The sequence below is a fragment of the Malaclemys terrapin genome, chromosome 7 (genome assembly GCF_027887155.1).
Source record: "Malaclemys terrapin pileata isolate rMalTer1 chromosome 7, rMalTer1.hap1, whole genome shotgun sequence".
NCBI lineage: Eukaryota > Metazoa > Chordata > Testudines > Emydidae > Malaclemys > Malaclemys terrapin.
In genome coordinates this window covers 44,328,270-44,342,489 of record NC_071511.1, presented here as the reverse complement: position 1 = coordinate 44,342,489, position 14,220 = coordinate 44,328,270, and the positions used below count along the sequence as shown (strand labels likewise).

General features: G+C 49.6%; 1 protein-coding gene across 3 annotated transcripts in view; it reads left to right on the top strand.

Moving 5' to 3' along the window:
• The window catches only part of STAB1 (stabilin 1), a 115,486-nt gene that overhangs the window by 80,600 nt on the left and 20,666 nt on the right, over positions 1–14,220 (top strand). For 2 of the 3 annotated variants that reach the window (XM_054034529.1, XM_054034528.1), the window contains exons 46-52: positions 6,790–6,909; positions 7,911–7,958; positions 8,096–8,179; positions 9,529–9,675; positions 10,166–10,303; positions 11,368–11,715; positions 12,800–12,886. In XM_054034529.1, the coding sequence (XP_053890504.1) occupies positions 6,790–6,909; positions 7,911–7,958; positions 8,096–8,179; positions 9,529–9,675; positions 10,166–10,303; positions 11,368–11,715; positions 12,800–12,886 (972 nt within the window). The remainder of the gene's footprint in view (positions 1–6,789; positions 6,910–7,910; positions 7,959–8,095; positions 8,180–9,528; positions 9,676–10,165; positions 10,304–11,367; positions 11,716–12,799; positions 12,887–14,220) is intronic. The other variant, XM_054034530.1, reaches the window with a different exon arrangement.

The window sequence follows — 14,220 nt, the reverse complement described above, 5'->3', positions numbered from 1 at the left end:
CCGCGGGAACAAAGGAACCCAAAACCAAAAAAAAGAGAAAGTATCTTCTCTCCTTATTGGTCCTTTTGGTCAGGTGCCAACCAGGTTATCTGAACTTCTTAACCCTTTACAGGTAAGGAGGGATTTTATGCTACCCTTAGCTGTATGTTTATGACAACGACTAAGCGCCCCATGTAGAAAACTTAAAACAAATACCTGCTATGCTATTTCATTACTTTACTTCAGCTGAAAAGCCACTGTAAACCATTATTTTTCTTCATCACTAAATCCTTTGGAGCTGTCTTATTTGAATGGCTTTTCCTCTGTTGGGCCTGATGTAGTTATCTGTCTCAGAGCAGTGTTTGCCAGCTTGGTTGAAGAAAACTTGAGGAAAAAAGACTAATAAAATATTGACTTGTTCTTCGAGTGCTTGCTCATATCGATTCCAATTAGGTGTGCGCGCGCCACGTGCACGATCGTCGGAGAAATTTTCTACCCTAGCAACACCCAGTGGGTCGGCTGTGGAGCCCCCTGGAGTGGCGCCTTCATGGCGCTGGATATATACCCCAGCCGACCCAGCGCCCCCTCAGTTCCTTCTTACCGCCCCTGACGGTCATTGGAACTGTGGAGCACGGCATAGCTGTTCTCCACTCTCCCTAGCTTATCCTGTTAATTCTGTAGATAGATGTAGTCATAGTTGTTGTATAGTTTTAGATAGTTATTCATCTTTGTTTTTAGTAGTTGTAAATAGTTAGCGGGGGTTAAGGGGGTTGTTCTCCCCCCTTTTCCCCCCGGCGCATAGCCGGGCTCATGCCCAAGGCTCCTGGCTTTAAGCCATGCGCGTCCTGCGCTAAGCCTATGCCTACGAGTGATCCGCACGACTCGTGTCTGAAGTGTCTAGGAGAGTCCCATCAGACAGATAAGTGCAAGATCTGTAAGGCCTTCAGACCGAGAACCAAAAAGGAGCAGGACTTTAGGCTTAGGCAGCTCCTCATGGAGGCGGCACTTAGCCCGGATCCTCCTTCGGTGCTCCCAGCCCCGGCACTGAGTGCCTCGGTGCACAGCGCCCCTGCGGCACCGAGCGGTACTGCACCGCGGGCAGAATCGGACAAGGCCTCACGGCACTGGCCTCCTTCGGCACCGCGCCCGCCACAGGGCCCTCGGCGCAGTTCCCTGTCTCTGGGACACAAGAAATCCCGCAAGGTGCAGGAGTCTGCTGCCCTGCAGACGCCGGCTCCCCCGGTGCCAGGGGTAGAGCCGCGTCCTCCTTTAGAGCGCCAGAAGCAAGTGTCTGCTACACCGTCGACTCCGGCACCGCGGCCGTTGAGTCCGGTGCGGACTGGATCACCACCTCGGTCGGCAGTGGAGCCTTGTCTTCCGTCCACTCCAGAGACCTTCGCGACGGCGAGAGACCTTATTGCTCTCACGGAGCTGGCACCGTCCCAACCACTGGCACCGTCAGCTCCTCGCACAGTGCAATCCAGGGGCAAGCCTGCCCTGGTACGCCCGCCGTCTCAGAACGTGGACTCATGGCACCGCTCCAGGTCTCGGAGCAGGTCCCGACGCCGCTCGCAGTCCCGGCGCCGACTATCGCCTCGGCACCGGTCGTACTCGCGCCCAAGATCTTCTTCACGGCACCGGTCTACGTCTCGGCACCGTCACGAACATCGGTACCGATCGGATTCAAGACGTAGTTCTTGGCACCGGTACGAGCGCCGCTCCAGTTCGATCGGCCGCTCCCAGTACCATGTCTACTCGCGGTCGTCATCGTCTAGGTCCAGATCCAGATCTCGGCACCGACATGGCCACCGGCACCGATCCCGGTACCGCTCACCGGCACCGCACAGGGACCAATCACCTGGGTACAGGCACCGATCAGCACCATATCATCCTGAGCCGATTCCGACGCGTTCGGCACCGCCTTGGCCCTCAAGATCAGCGTCTCGCTCCTCCAACGGGCCCTCAAGATCGGCATACCCTCCTCAGGGTCAGGCTGCTGCGGCTGACTTGGGCCACTGGCAGGAGGTGGCGGAGGACCCTGCGCAGGGACCTACGCACTGGTCGTTCTGGACCCCGTGGGCGTATCACCAGACGCAGGGGGCTCCACCATCAGCCTCTCGCTTGGCACGCTCTGAGCCCAGGGTCCCAGAGGCCACCATCTCCCGTCCTCCCCCAGGGAGCATGGAGGCTCCGTGCCTACACCACCTGAGGCCCTGGACCCAGGGGCAGGCGATGCTCCGCTTCAGAGACCCTTAGAGCAGGACCCTCCATTAGACCCCTTGCCACCTGAGGCATCCTCCTCATGTTCCCCAGATGAGGCGGTGGCGGGCACAACAGCCTCAGGCCCACCCCCGATAGATCTTCGTGCCCACCAGGACTATTACGTAGGGTGGCGCGTAATATGGATCTCCAGGCAGAGGAGATAGTAGAGGTGCAGGACCCGGTGGTGAGCATCCTCTCTGCTGATGCCCCATCCAGGGTGGCATTACCTCTGATTCGGATGATTCAGGCTAATGCCACTATAATATGGCAAACTCCTGCCTCTATTCCACCCACAGCCAGAGGGGTGGAAAGGAAGTACTTCGTCCCTTCCAAGGACTGAGTACCTACGTACTTATCCCCCACCGTATTCACTAGTGGTGTCATCCGTGAACGCAAGAGCGTGTCATGGCCAGCAAGCCGCAGCGCCCAAATCGAAGGACGCTAAGCGCTTTGATTTGTTCGGGCGTAAGGTGTATTCAGCGGGAGGGCTGCAACTCAGAGCGGCAAACCAGCAGGCACTCTTGAGCCGCTACAACTTTAATTCATGGAACTCTATGGGGAAATTTAAAGAGTTGGTTCCCCAGGACTCAAGGGAAGAGTTCGGGGCCTTAGTGGAGGAGGGTAAGAAGGTGGCGAGGACCTCCTTACAAGCCTCCTTGAACATAGCGGACTCGGCCGCCAGGACGCTGGCCTCAGGTATTGCCATGCGGCGAGTCTCCTGGCTCCAGGTCTCGGGCTTGCCTCCGGAACTGCAGCAGACCCTGCAGGATTTACCCTTTGAGGGCCACGGGCTGTTCTCGGAGAAGACGGACTCTCAGCTGCAGAGCCTCAAGGACTCGAGAATGATCATGCGCTCCCTGGGGATGCATGTCCCAGGGCCCCAGCGCAGACCCTTTAGGCCCCAGCCTCAAAGGTTCTACCCTTCCCCGCCTCATCCGAGACAGGACTTCGCCAGAAGGCGGGGCCGAGGTGGTAGACGAAGGTCGACCGGCCCTCAACCCGGTCAGAACCAGGGGCCGCCTAGGCCACCTTCAGGCCCCAGGCAAAACTTTTGACGGTGCGGTCGAGGACGGCACCCCAGCCACTACCCAGGATCCAGGTCCCTCCTTTCGGGATCGCCTCTCCCGTTTCCACCGTGCTTGGTCCCTTATAACCTCAGACCGTTGGGTCCTTCACACGGTGGAGAGGGGATACGCTCTCCAATTTTCTTCGTTCCCCGCCCTTCCACTCCCTCTCCCCGTCCCTCTTCAGGGACCCTTCTCACAAGCATCTCCTTACACAGGAGGTTTTTGGGCTCCTCTCTATTGGGGCCATAGAGGAAGTTCCGCCAGAGTTAAGGGGCAGGGGATTTTATTCCCGCTACTTCCTGATCCCCAAGTCAAAAGGGGGTCTGCGAACCATTTTAGACTTACGCGGACTCAACAAATTCATAGTAAAGTTGAAGTTCCGCATGGTCTCATTGGGGACCATTATCCCATCCCTGGAGACTGGTTCGCCGCCCTCGACATGAAGGACGCATATTTTCATATAACAATCTATCCCCCTCACAGGCGCTTCCTTCGATTTGTGGTAAACAAGGTGCATTTCCAATTTGCAGTCCTTCCCTTCGGCTTGTCCGCGGCTCCGAGAGTGTTCACAAAATGTATGGCTGTTGTGGCAGCATACCTTCGTCGACAAGGGATACAGGTGTTCCCGTACTTAGACGACTGGCTGGTACGCGACCGCACCAGAGAGCAAGTTCAAGCTCACGTCCACATAATAGTACAAACATTCCACGAGTTGGGCATTCTACTCAACAAAGAGAAGTCCACTCTAGAGCCAACCCAGAGGATAGAATTTATTGGGGCAGTCCTAGACTCCAGACGGGCCTGAGCTATTCTACCAGACAATCGCTTTCATACCATCACAAGCATCATTCGAGGGCTCAGGGCCTTTCCAATTACCACAATAAGGACATGTCTTGCCCTATTGGGTCACATGGCCTCTTGTACTTATGTAACCAGACACGCCAGACTTCGACTTCGCCCACTGCAGGCCTGGATATCGTCAACGTACCGCCCTCGTCAACACAGCCTAAACATGGTGGTCACGATCCCAAACTCGGTCCTGGCCTCTCTCACCTGGTGGCTGGACCGCAAGGCGGTTTGCGCAGGAGTGCCGTTCCACGCCCCTCAACCCTCCCTGCACCTGGTTACGGACGCCTCATCTCTAGGTTGGGGTGCTCACTTTGGGGAGCACCATACCCAGGGAATGTGGACCGCACCCCAACTAGCCCTGCACATCAATGTTCGAGAGCTGATGGCGGTGCGTCTGGCGTGCCAGGCATTTCTCAGTCTCCTACAGGGCCGTTGGGTGTTAGTCCTCACCGACAACACCACGGCCATGTTTTACATCAACAAGCAAGGAGAAGCCCGCTCGTCGCTTCTATGCCAAGAGGCCATTCGCCTGTGGGACTTCTGCATCACCCACTCGATACATGTCATGGCATCATTCCTTCCTGCAGTCCAGAACACGCTAGCGGACCGTCTCAGCAGGTCCTTCCAGACACACGAGTGGTCAGTTCGCCCGGACATCATCTATTCCGTCTTCCAGAGGGGGGGATTTCCCCAGGTCGACCTGTTTGCATCTCGAGCCAACAGGAAGTGCCACGCGTTCTGCTCCCTACAAGGGTGACCTCTGGGCTCTCTGTTGGACGCGTTCCTTCTAACCTGGAAAGACCACCTGTTCTGCGCTTTCCCTTCACTTCCACTGGTCCACAGGGTACTGCTCAAGCTACACAGAGACCAAGCATGGGTAATTCTAGTCGCTCCAGCTTGGCCAGGCAGCACTGGTACACCACACTCTTGGAGCTATCCGTTCAAACACCGATCACACTTCCCTTGTGTCCAGATCTCATCTCTCAGGACCACGGCCAACTATGTTACCCCGACCTGCAATCGCTCCACCTCACAGCATGGATGCTCCATGGCTGAATCGGACAGAGCGGCAATGCTCACATTCCGTCCAACAGATTCTGCTGGGAAGTAGAAAGCCCTCTACACGGACCACTTACTTAGCCAAGTGGAAACGGTTCTCCTGTTGGTGCGAGCAGCGAGCCACGCCCCCCTTGCAGGTGCCTATTCCTCTTATACTTGAATATCTCCTATCCCTAAAACAGCAGGGCTTGGCGATATCTTCAATCAGGGTTCACCTGGCCACTATTTCGGCGTTCCACCCAGGAGAACTCGCTTCCTCGGTCTTCTCTAACCCAATGGTCATTAGATTCCTCAAGGGCTTAGACCGACTGTACCCACAGCAACGCCAGCCTGTTCCGACGTGGGATCTCAACCTGGTTCTCTCCAAGCTCACAGGGCCTCTGTTCGAGCCATTGGCTACCTGTTCACTCCTGTACCTACCCTGGAAGACAGCCTTCCTTGTAGCCATCACCTCAGCAAGGCGCGTTTCTGAACTCAGGGCGCTTACATCCGAGCCCCCATATACTGTTTTCCATAAGGACAAGGTGCAGCTTCGCCCCCACCCTGCCTTTCTTCCCAAGGTAGTCTCACCTTTTCACGTGAACCAGGATATATTTCTCCCGGCCTTCCATCCTAAGCCACACGCTACTCGCCAAGACCAGCGTTTGCATTCCTTGGACATACACAGGGCCCTGGCTTTCTATATTGACCGTACAAAGCCGTTTAGGAAGACGACACAACTCTTCGTTGCAGAGGCCGACCGGATGAAAGGCTCACTGGTCTCCTCACAGTGCCTGTCCTCTTGGATCACGTCCTGTATTCGTGCTTGCTACGACCTGGCCGGCGTCCCGACGCCGCGCCTCACCACTCACTCCACGAGGGCCCAGGCCTCCTCGACTGCCTTCCTGGCTCAAGTCCCGATCCAGGACATTTGTAGAGCTGCAGTTTGGTCGTCAGTCCACACATTCGCCGCGCACTATGCGCTGGTACAGCAATCCAGAGACGATGCTGCATTCGGATCAGTGGTTTTGCACACAGCAATGTCTCACTCCGACCCCACCACCTAGGTAAGGCTTGGGAGTCACCTAATTGGAATCGATATGAGCAAGCACTCGAAGAAGAAAAGACGGTTACTCACCTTTGTAACTGTTGTTCTTCGAGATGTGTTGCTCATATCCATTCCAAACCCGCCCCCTTTCCCCACTGTCGGAGTAGCCGGCAAGAAGGAACTGAGGGGGTGCTGGGTCGGCTGGGGTATATATCCAGTGCCATGAAGGCACCACTCCAGGGGGCTCCACAGCCGACCCACCGGGTGTTGCTAGAGTAGAAAATGTCTCCGACGATCGTGCACGCGGCGCGCACACACCTAATTGGAATCGATATGAGCAACACATCTCGAAGAACAACAGTTACAAAGGTGAGTAACCGTCTTTTTCAACAGGAGTGCATGGCACTAGGGGGCAAAACACAATGTCAGAGGTTACCTTGAGTCAGGAGCAGGCATGAAGAAGTGGTCGTTCCACTGCTAACTGGTAGATAACTTTCAGACCACTAGCTGTGCGACTAATTGGGATGCTCTTATTTTTCCTGTCAGAATAATGGAGGCTGTAGTCGATTTGGTGTCTGCAAGTACACTGGACCTGGGACTCGAAACTGCTCCTGTGGTTGGGGCCAAGTTGGAGATGGGTTCACTTGCAGAGGCAGTGTGTATCAGGTAGGTAAAGTGCATTCAGTTAGGATTGTGTTTGAACGGGCACTAGTCTGGGTGAACTACTTCCTCTTCTGAAGCAGCACACCAGGAAATAAGCAGGATACTGAACTCTTGTGATCTGGAAACATTTGAAAATTCAGCTGAGGGACTGGGAAATGTATGAAAGACCCAGAAAGGTTAGAAATGCATTTAATCCTGGCCAGGCGTCCCTACTAACCAGGAGAAAGCTGAAACAAGAGGAACCGTGCCCAGGAAGACAGCAATGAAATGCAGCTGCACTCTGAAAAGTGTCTCTGTGAAAGTGGCACTTGGGGGTTCCATGGGTGGTGACTTCCAGCACCAATGTGTTCAGGGGACAAATAAAGAGTGTTTTTCAGGAGTGACATCTGGTTCTTTGGGCTGGTGGAACTGGGAGAGCATCACTAGTGCGAAGGGTAGGGGCTCAACACAGTCAAGGAGCATGTCACCAGACTGGATGTCAGAGAGGCCTGGGTTCTGTTCCCAGCTCTGCCCCGACTCATTGTGTGACTTTGGGCAAGTCACTGAGCCTCTCTGTTTCAACAGTGGTGCCTATATTAGATCTATGGGGGAAGAGCTCTTTACACGTGTGCCGTGTTAACGCCTAGTATTAATTATAGTTGTTATGATGGGACAATGTGCCCTACTTAAGTCTTGTGTGTCACTTGGTCGCTGTAGTTGGAGATATCCATGCTGCTGGCACAAACAGGCTAACGCAGAGTGGGTCCCAGTGCAGGTTGTCTACCAGCATTTTAACCACTGTGTTGTCTAACCCTTATCAAAACCCTGGCTGTAGCAAGGGTGGGAAATACTAGAAAAACAAGTGTAGTCAAAGGACCTGAGTCTCTATGGGGTAGAGAGTGCACCCTGGAGGTCAGTGGCAAGGTCAGTTTAGCGAGCTGATGGGAAGGGTTTTCTTTGCATCAAACCCCAAGAGATTTATAGAGAAACTCACCATTAACATTAGCTGTTCTGATTTATTTTAGGAGCTCCTGAGAAGCGAAGCAGCATCCGAGTTCTTTAAGCAGTTACTGGTTGGTGGCAAACAGTAATTATTGTCTAAAAATATAAAAATTGCCAGGTGTTTTCCTGAAAAGCTCCAGCTAATGAGAATTGTGTTTGGTTTCTGTTTTGCTTTGTTTTTGTTCCTGGTGCTCACTCTGTGCTTTAGGCCTTCAAAATCAAGGAGTTAAGTGGAGAGGGGCCTTTCACCATCTTTGTTCCACATGCGGATTTAATACAAAACAGTACAACGGTAAGCAGTCTCTCCTTTCGGTCCCCTTCTCTGACTCCCTAGCTTTGTCAGTTATTTGGTGTGGTCAGGCTGTGATTTCCTCTCAGACAAACTTCTGTTTCCTTAGATTCTATTTAGTTGACTCAAGGGGTCAAAAACACCCCAACTTTTTAACTGTATTCAAATCCCGAGGTGCTCATTGAGTTCTTCCTCAGTCTGTGCTCCTATTCAAGCCAATAGTATGCTTGTAATGTGGCCTCTGCTATAACAGAACCCTCCACTAGGAGGTGCACTAACCATCTTGCCAGCCAGGCTGGATTCTCTCCTGTTCTGGCATCACAATACCACTAGCTTTAGAACTACACATGACCCCAATTCTGGGGTAGAGGAATCCACCCCTCACTTCATTTTTGTGTTCCAGAATATAAGTTTTCATTGAAAAATTAATTAATTTTCTAGCTTTTGTGGTTACCAAGAAAACCTTTAAAAACGTGAGCTGTGTATAAACAGAGACACTGATGTCTACTTGAATCTGCAGACAGCATGGAGCGATAGCTCTGAGGGTGGTGAACTGCATCCCCTTTCATGTCCAAGAGTGCTAATTCTGAAACCTAACAAGGACAATCAAAATGTCCAGCAGGTGCCAAACCTTCAGCTTCACCCTGACAACTGGTACTGTGCAGTTCTGCATTGTTAATACAAATATCTCCAGACCTGCAAAAATTTTGGGGCACAGGAAAATAAATGGAATTTAATATCCCATGGTATTTGTTTTCGTATTTCTTTCAATAAACCCCTTTATTGGTTCTTTTTGTTGGGTTGGTTTTGGTTTGTTTCTGTTTAATTTGCATTCTGCTGCACTGCAGTGGGGTGGACATGGGGCCCTGTCCACAAGCCTCGAAGTTCAGAAACAAATGGTCCCAAAGGTCAGGGATGTTCAGACATTGGGGTTCTAGTCCATTTCAGGGAAAGGGACCTGTGAAAAACCCAGATCTGGATCTCCTCAAAGTAAGCCTGGGGTTTTGGTTTGGCCCCCCCACTCTGTTCAGAATGTGGCCAATCCTGGATGCTGACAGTTTGGGGCCAAAGTTGCTTTTTCTCCTTGAGCCAGTGACTTGAACTTTCCGCTCACTCCCATCATCTGAAGTCACTTGGAGCCTCTTTGGAATATAACCCCATAATTCAGCTACCTGTAATCCATTTTACGTGTTTTGGATCGGGACTTGGCTTTCAGCAAGGAATGATGGTTAAGGGTTGGTAGAGCAAAAAACTCATAATATTCTCTGTCATTTTAGTCATTGGCTCAATTAATCACTTCCAGAAATGTCATGACATGATAGTCTGTCATATTTCCAATTTCCTCCTTTCAGTTCAGTGAATGGACGAACAAAAGCCTCATCAAAGATTTGCTTCGCTATCACATAGTGAGTTGTCGGAAACTGCTGGCCAGCGAACTGGAGACGCACGAGTCCATCACAGCTTTGTCAGGACACAAAATAAGGATTGTGGTGAAAGAGGTAGTTGTCCGTCATGATTAGGGCTCCGTGTCTGTCATGGATTCTGTGACTTTCCATGACCTCTGTGACTTCTACAGGGGCCAGTGTGGCTGACCCTGGGGCCAGCTGCTCAGGTAGGCCCTGGGACAGCTACACCAGCCGCTGCTCCGCTGGCCCCCAGCAGCGGTCCAGGGGCAGCTAGAGTAGCCGCAGTCCATGGCTCTGGGCAGTGGTGGCCCCTGGTTCTCCTGCCCAGCGCCCTCCCCCCTCCCTCCCCCAAGATTTAATCACAGGTTTTTTTAGTAAAAGTCATGGACAGGTCACAGGCTGTGAATTTTTGTTTATTGCCCATGACCTGTCCATGACTTTTACTAAAAATACCTGTGAGCTAGCACCTTTCATCTAGAAGGATCCCAAAGCATTCTGCAGATGAGCTATAGCGTGGTCTATAGGGGGAGGTCACATCTCACTGGAAATCTGCATTCACTGTATTGTGTCCCTTCTTCCGCAGAATAGTGTGCATCTAAATGAGGAAGCAACGATCATCACCAGTGACATTGTTGGCAAGAATGGGGTGATCCATATCATTGACAAGATTTTAATCCCAGCTGATTTGCAGAGTCAGAACGTTTCTTCCCGTTTAGCGCAGGTACGTGTGAAACAATACCATTTTAATGAGTGATCATCACCCTAAGAGTTTTCCCCAACCCCAGAATGAATGGTAGTGTAGCGAATGCGTAACACTGCTACATATTTCTTAGGCACAAGGTTACTGTACTCTAGGAATTCCATTTATCAGTAGCACATGGGGTGGTTTAAGCATAAAGAGGTTACATTGTGGAGCCAGCTGTGCTCATGGTGCATGTGGGGGGTGAGGAAGCTAGGATCTATCCATGCAGGCCGGTGATAGGACAAACCTGACAGGTAAAGGTGTGCCCAGATTGCCTTTTACATCACTAGGTAAAGATCACACTGTCTGACTCAAAGCAGGTTAACTAAAGCCTCTCTTGCATACTTGGGACGGTCTTCACTGGGCTTTAATGTCCTACATTGCTGGTTTTAAACATCCAGCTCTCCATACAGTATGTCAGAGAGGAGCAGTCAAAAAGTCATGTCGCCATTGGTTGGCAGAGCAGTCCCTTTGTTACCAAATTCTAACACATTGGGCCAAAGTCAAGCCTGGTGTAATGGCACTGAAGTTAATGGAGTTACACCAGGGATGATTCAGTCAGCTTTGTCCATCAGCTAACTCAGGGATCTGCATTTAGTATTTGCTATCATGCTGGGGGAACACTCTTTATGTATCACTTTAGTAACCCATGGCGTTCTGGGCCATATTATGTTCAGACATGGCACCCTGTGTAAGGTAATGCCCGGGCAATTACTTTTGAAATGCAGACATTCTCTTAAGAACTAGGAGACTCTCTCATCTAGAATTATGGGAGTTAATATTGACCTGTCCCAGTGTCTGCCCAAATGGGTAGAATGAGTTACTCAGACCCACTGTATTTACCTATATTAAATCACTGCTCCAGGGCAAAAATTAACAGCCGCCTTGTTCAATCAGCCTGTCATAGCACTGCTCAGAGTCAGCAAATGCAAACTCTTGGCTCTGAGAATTGCCTGAATTTGCTCATTTATTAGGAACTCTAGTAAGTGAAACAAGTTCTCACGTTTTGTAATGGTTTTGTTTAATTTTTATTATTTTTCTAGCAAAGCATCACTGAGGTGGCAGAAGCATATGGCTACAAAATCTACAGCAAACTACTGAGGGTAAATGGTTTGAATTCTCTAGGAATACTGTCTAGTTCTGGGCTATGTGGCTCCTTCATGCACACACAGCATGTATTTGTTGTTTCCATGTTGTCTTGTGTCTCTGGACAGGAAGCAGAACTGCTGTCCCTGGTTAACAACTCTGCTCACAGACCCTTCACCATGCTGTGGCCTACTGATGCTGTATTTAATGCCCTGCCTGAGAAGATGCAAACGTGGTTGTACAGTAAAGACCACAGGGACAAGCTGGCAGCCTATCTCAAAATGCACATGATTAGGGACACAAAGGTAAAAGGCTCAAGCCACCTGAATTTCTTTTTAAATCAGCCAAGTACTTATCATGGTCTAGATAGTGCATCACTGATTGCCTTGTCAGTGTGATGGGAGGCACAGGTATTTTGGCACCCCTGGGAGGGGACTCTGAAACCCACTCAGGGGTCCCTAGGAGGAGTTCCTGCCAAACAAGCCAATAGCCTGGGATAACAAGGGTTAATTCCCAGCTCAAAAGCAGCTCTGAGAGGTCCCACCAGGTGTAAGCCAGCCTGCATAGGCTGAACATCTCAAAAGAAGCACAGGCTCCTCTATAGGAAAGAGAGACCCGGACTAGGGTATTCACACACATTTTCATTTAGAAGGTGCCGAATTCAGTTCATCACAATGAGTGACCTCATTCCTCACTGGCCAGGAAAATGCCTGTGAATCCTAAAAGCTGCATGGATTCATACCCTCCCCCCTTCTCCCTCCCCCGAAAAAAGTTCCCCTGTTTTTAAAAATGTGTGTCATCCAGCCAGGTAGCAGAAACAAATCCCGTGTGACTTTGGCATCAAAGTCATAAACAGTCATGACACAAATAGGCAAAGTGAGGTTTGCAAACAGCCTGTAGTGTGAAAATTATTCCTCTGAGCTATTTGACCAAATACTTCAGGATAACAAATACAGCTGAAGGAAATGAGGGCTGGTTTGTGAGCCACTTACTAACCACTGAAGGGTCCAAATCCAAACCAATAATATTTAAGTAGATCCAGCAGGGAATCAGTTTGCTTAGTGGCTAGAGCACTGGACTGGGACTCAGAGGACCTGCATTCTATTCCCAGCTCTGCCAGTGGGTTGGTGGCCTGTTGGGTGACCTTGGGCAAATGACTTCACCTCTGTGCCTCAGTTTCCCCATTGTAAAGTAATTTGAGATCTACTGTTGACAATTAGGTATAAGAGCTAGGTATTATTATTCTATCCATATGCACCTGTGTTTTCATAATGCTCTGCTCAGGGTAGTGGCTGGAATTGTGTTTTCAAAGGGGAATCTTTTCTGACACACATATAAATCTTTAGTTTGCCTGCCCTCATCCCTCATGTTTCTTCTATCTGTCTTCAGGTTGTAGCTGGTAACCTGCCACACATTGCTTCTGTAAGGACCATGCATGGATCCACCATCTCATTCAGCTGCAGCAAAAGCAATGTCGTAAGTAACAGAATCTTGGTTTTATATTTTTGTGGAAATGATATATAGAAGCAGTTGAGTTGTGACTGCTCCTACAGAAAGGGTCACCTGCAAGAATTGAACTTGGGTTCTCCTCATCTAAAAGCATGAGTGTCAACTTTCTGAGCTAAAGGATCACTTCTTCTGACTGGTAGACAGTAACACACTTATAAAGCTCTTTACCTAGCTTAGCCACTAGAGGGAAGCAAAGACCCACACAGTTATTCATGTGGGTTGTAATTGAATGGTGAGTAGAGATTGTGTACAGTGTACAGTGCATGTGTGTGTGCTCAAGCAACTGCAATGTACTAGGGGTAGCAGAAGGGATATTTTTTATTAAGCAGATGTTTCAAAAACCTTGGAGAGTTAATGCTGTTTTATACAGAACAGGTAATGGTGAGCTAAATGTAGACAGAAAAATGTAAATGAAAATAGGGAGTGCTTTAATAAGAGAGGGCCAAAAAGCCACAATTGCTCGATCAAGAAAGAAGACAATTTTGGTTAAAAGTGCAGCTTGGGTTAGTGGGGAAATGAAGGCAGCAGTTAGAAATAAAAAAATATATAAAACAAATGGAAAAAAGGTGACTTAGATAACAATTAGTATAAATTAGAAGTTGTGAAGTATAGAAAATTTGTAAAAGGGAAGCTAAAGATATTAAGGAAAAATCCATGGCTGGCAGAGCCAAGGAGAATAAGAAGGAGTTTAAGTATATTAGGAATAAAAAAAACCTAATTATAGTATAGGCTGATTACTCGATAAAGAGGGTAAAATTGTTAATGACACAGAAAAAGCAAAAAGTGTTCAATTAATATTTCTCTTTTGTATTTGGAAAGAAGCAGAATAAAGTAGTCATATAATGTGAGGGTGAAGCACTGTTGAGTCTGTTAGGATCTAAGGAGGATGTTAAACAGCATCTACTAGCAATAAACATTTTTAAATCAGAAGGCTGGGATAACTTGCACCTTAGAATCCTAAAAGAGTTGACTGTAGAGATCTCTGGCCCATTGATGTTAATTTTTAATGAATCTTGGAATACCAAAGAAATTACAGAAGATTGGAAGGATGCTAATGTTTTGCTAATATTCGAAAGGGCAAGCAGGATGACCCCATTAATTAGACTGCGAGTTTGTCACAGAGGTCATGTATTCAGTGACTTTCCATGACCTCTGTGACTTCTGCAGCAGCCAATGCACCTGGCTCAGGGGCAGCTCAATGGGGAATCATCAAATGGGGGTCTTCCTAGTAGAGTTCAACAAGGATCAGAACTAGGCCTAATGCTACTGAATGTTTTCATGAGTGAAGTATCACTGCTGAT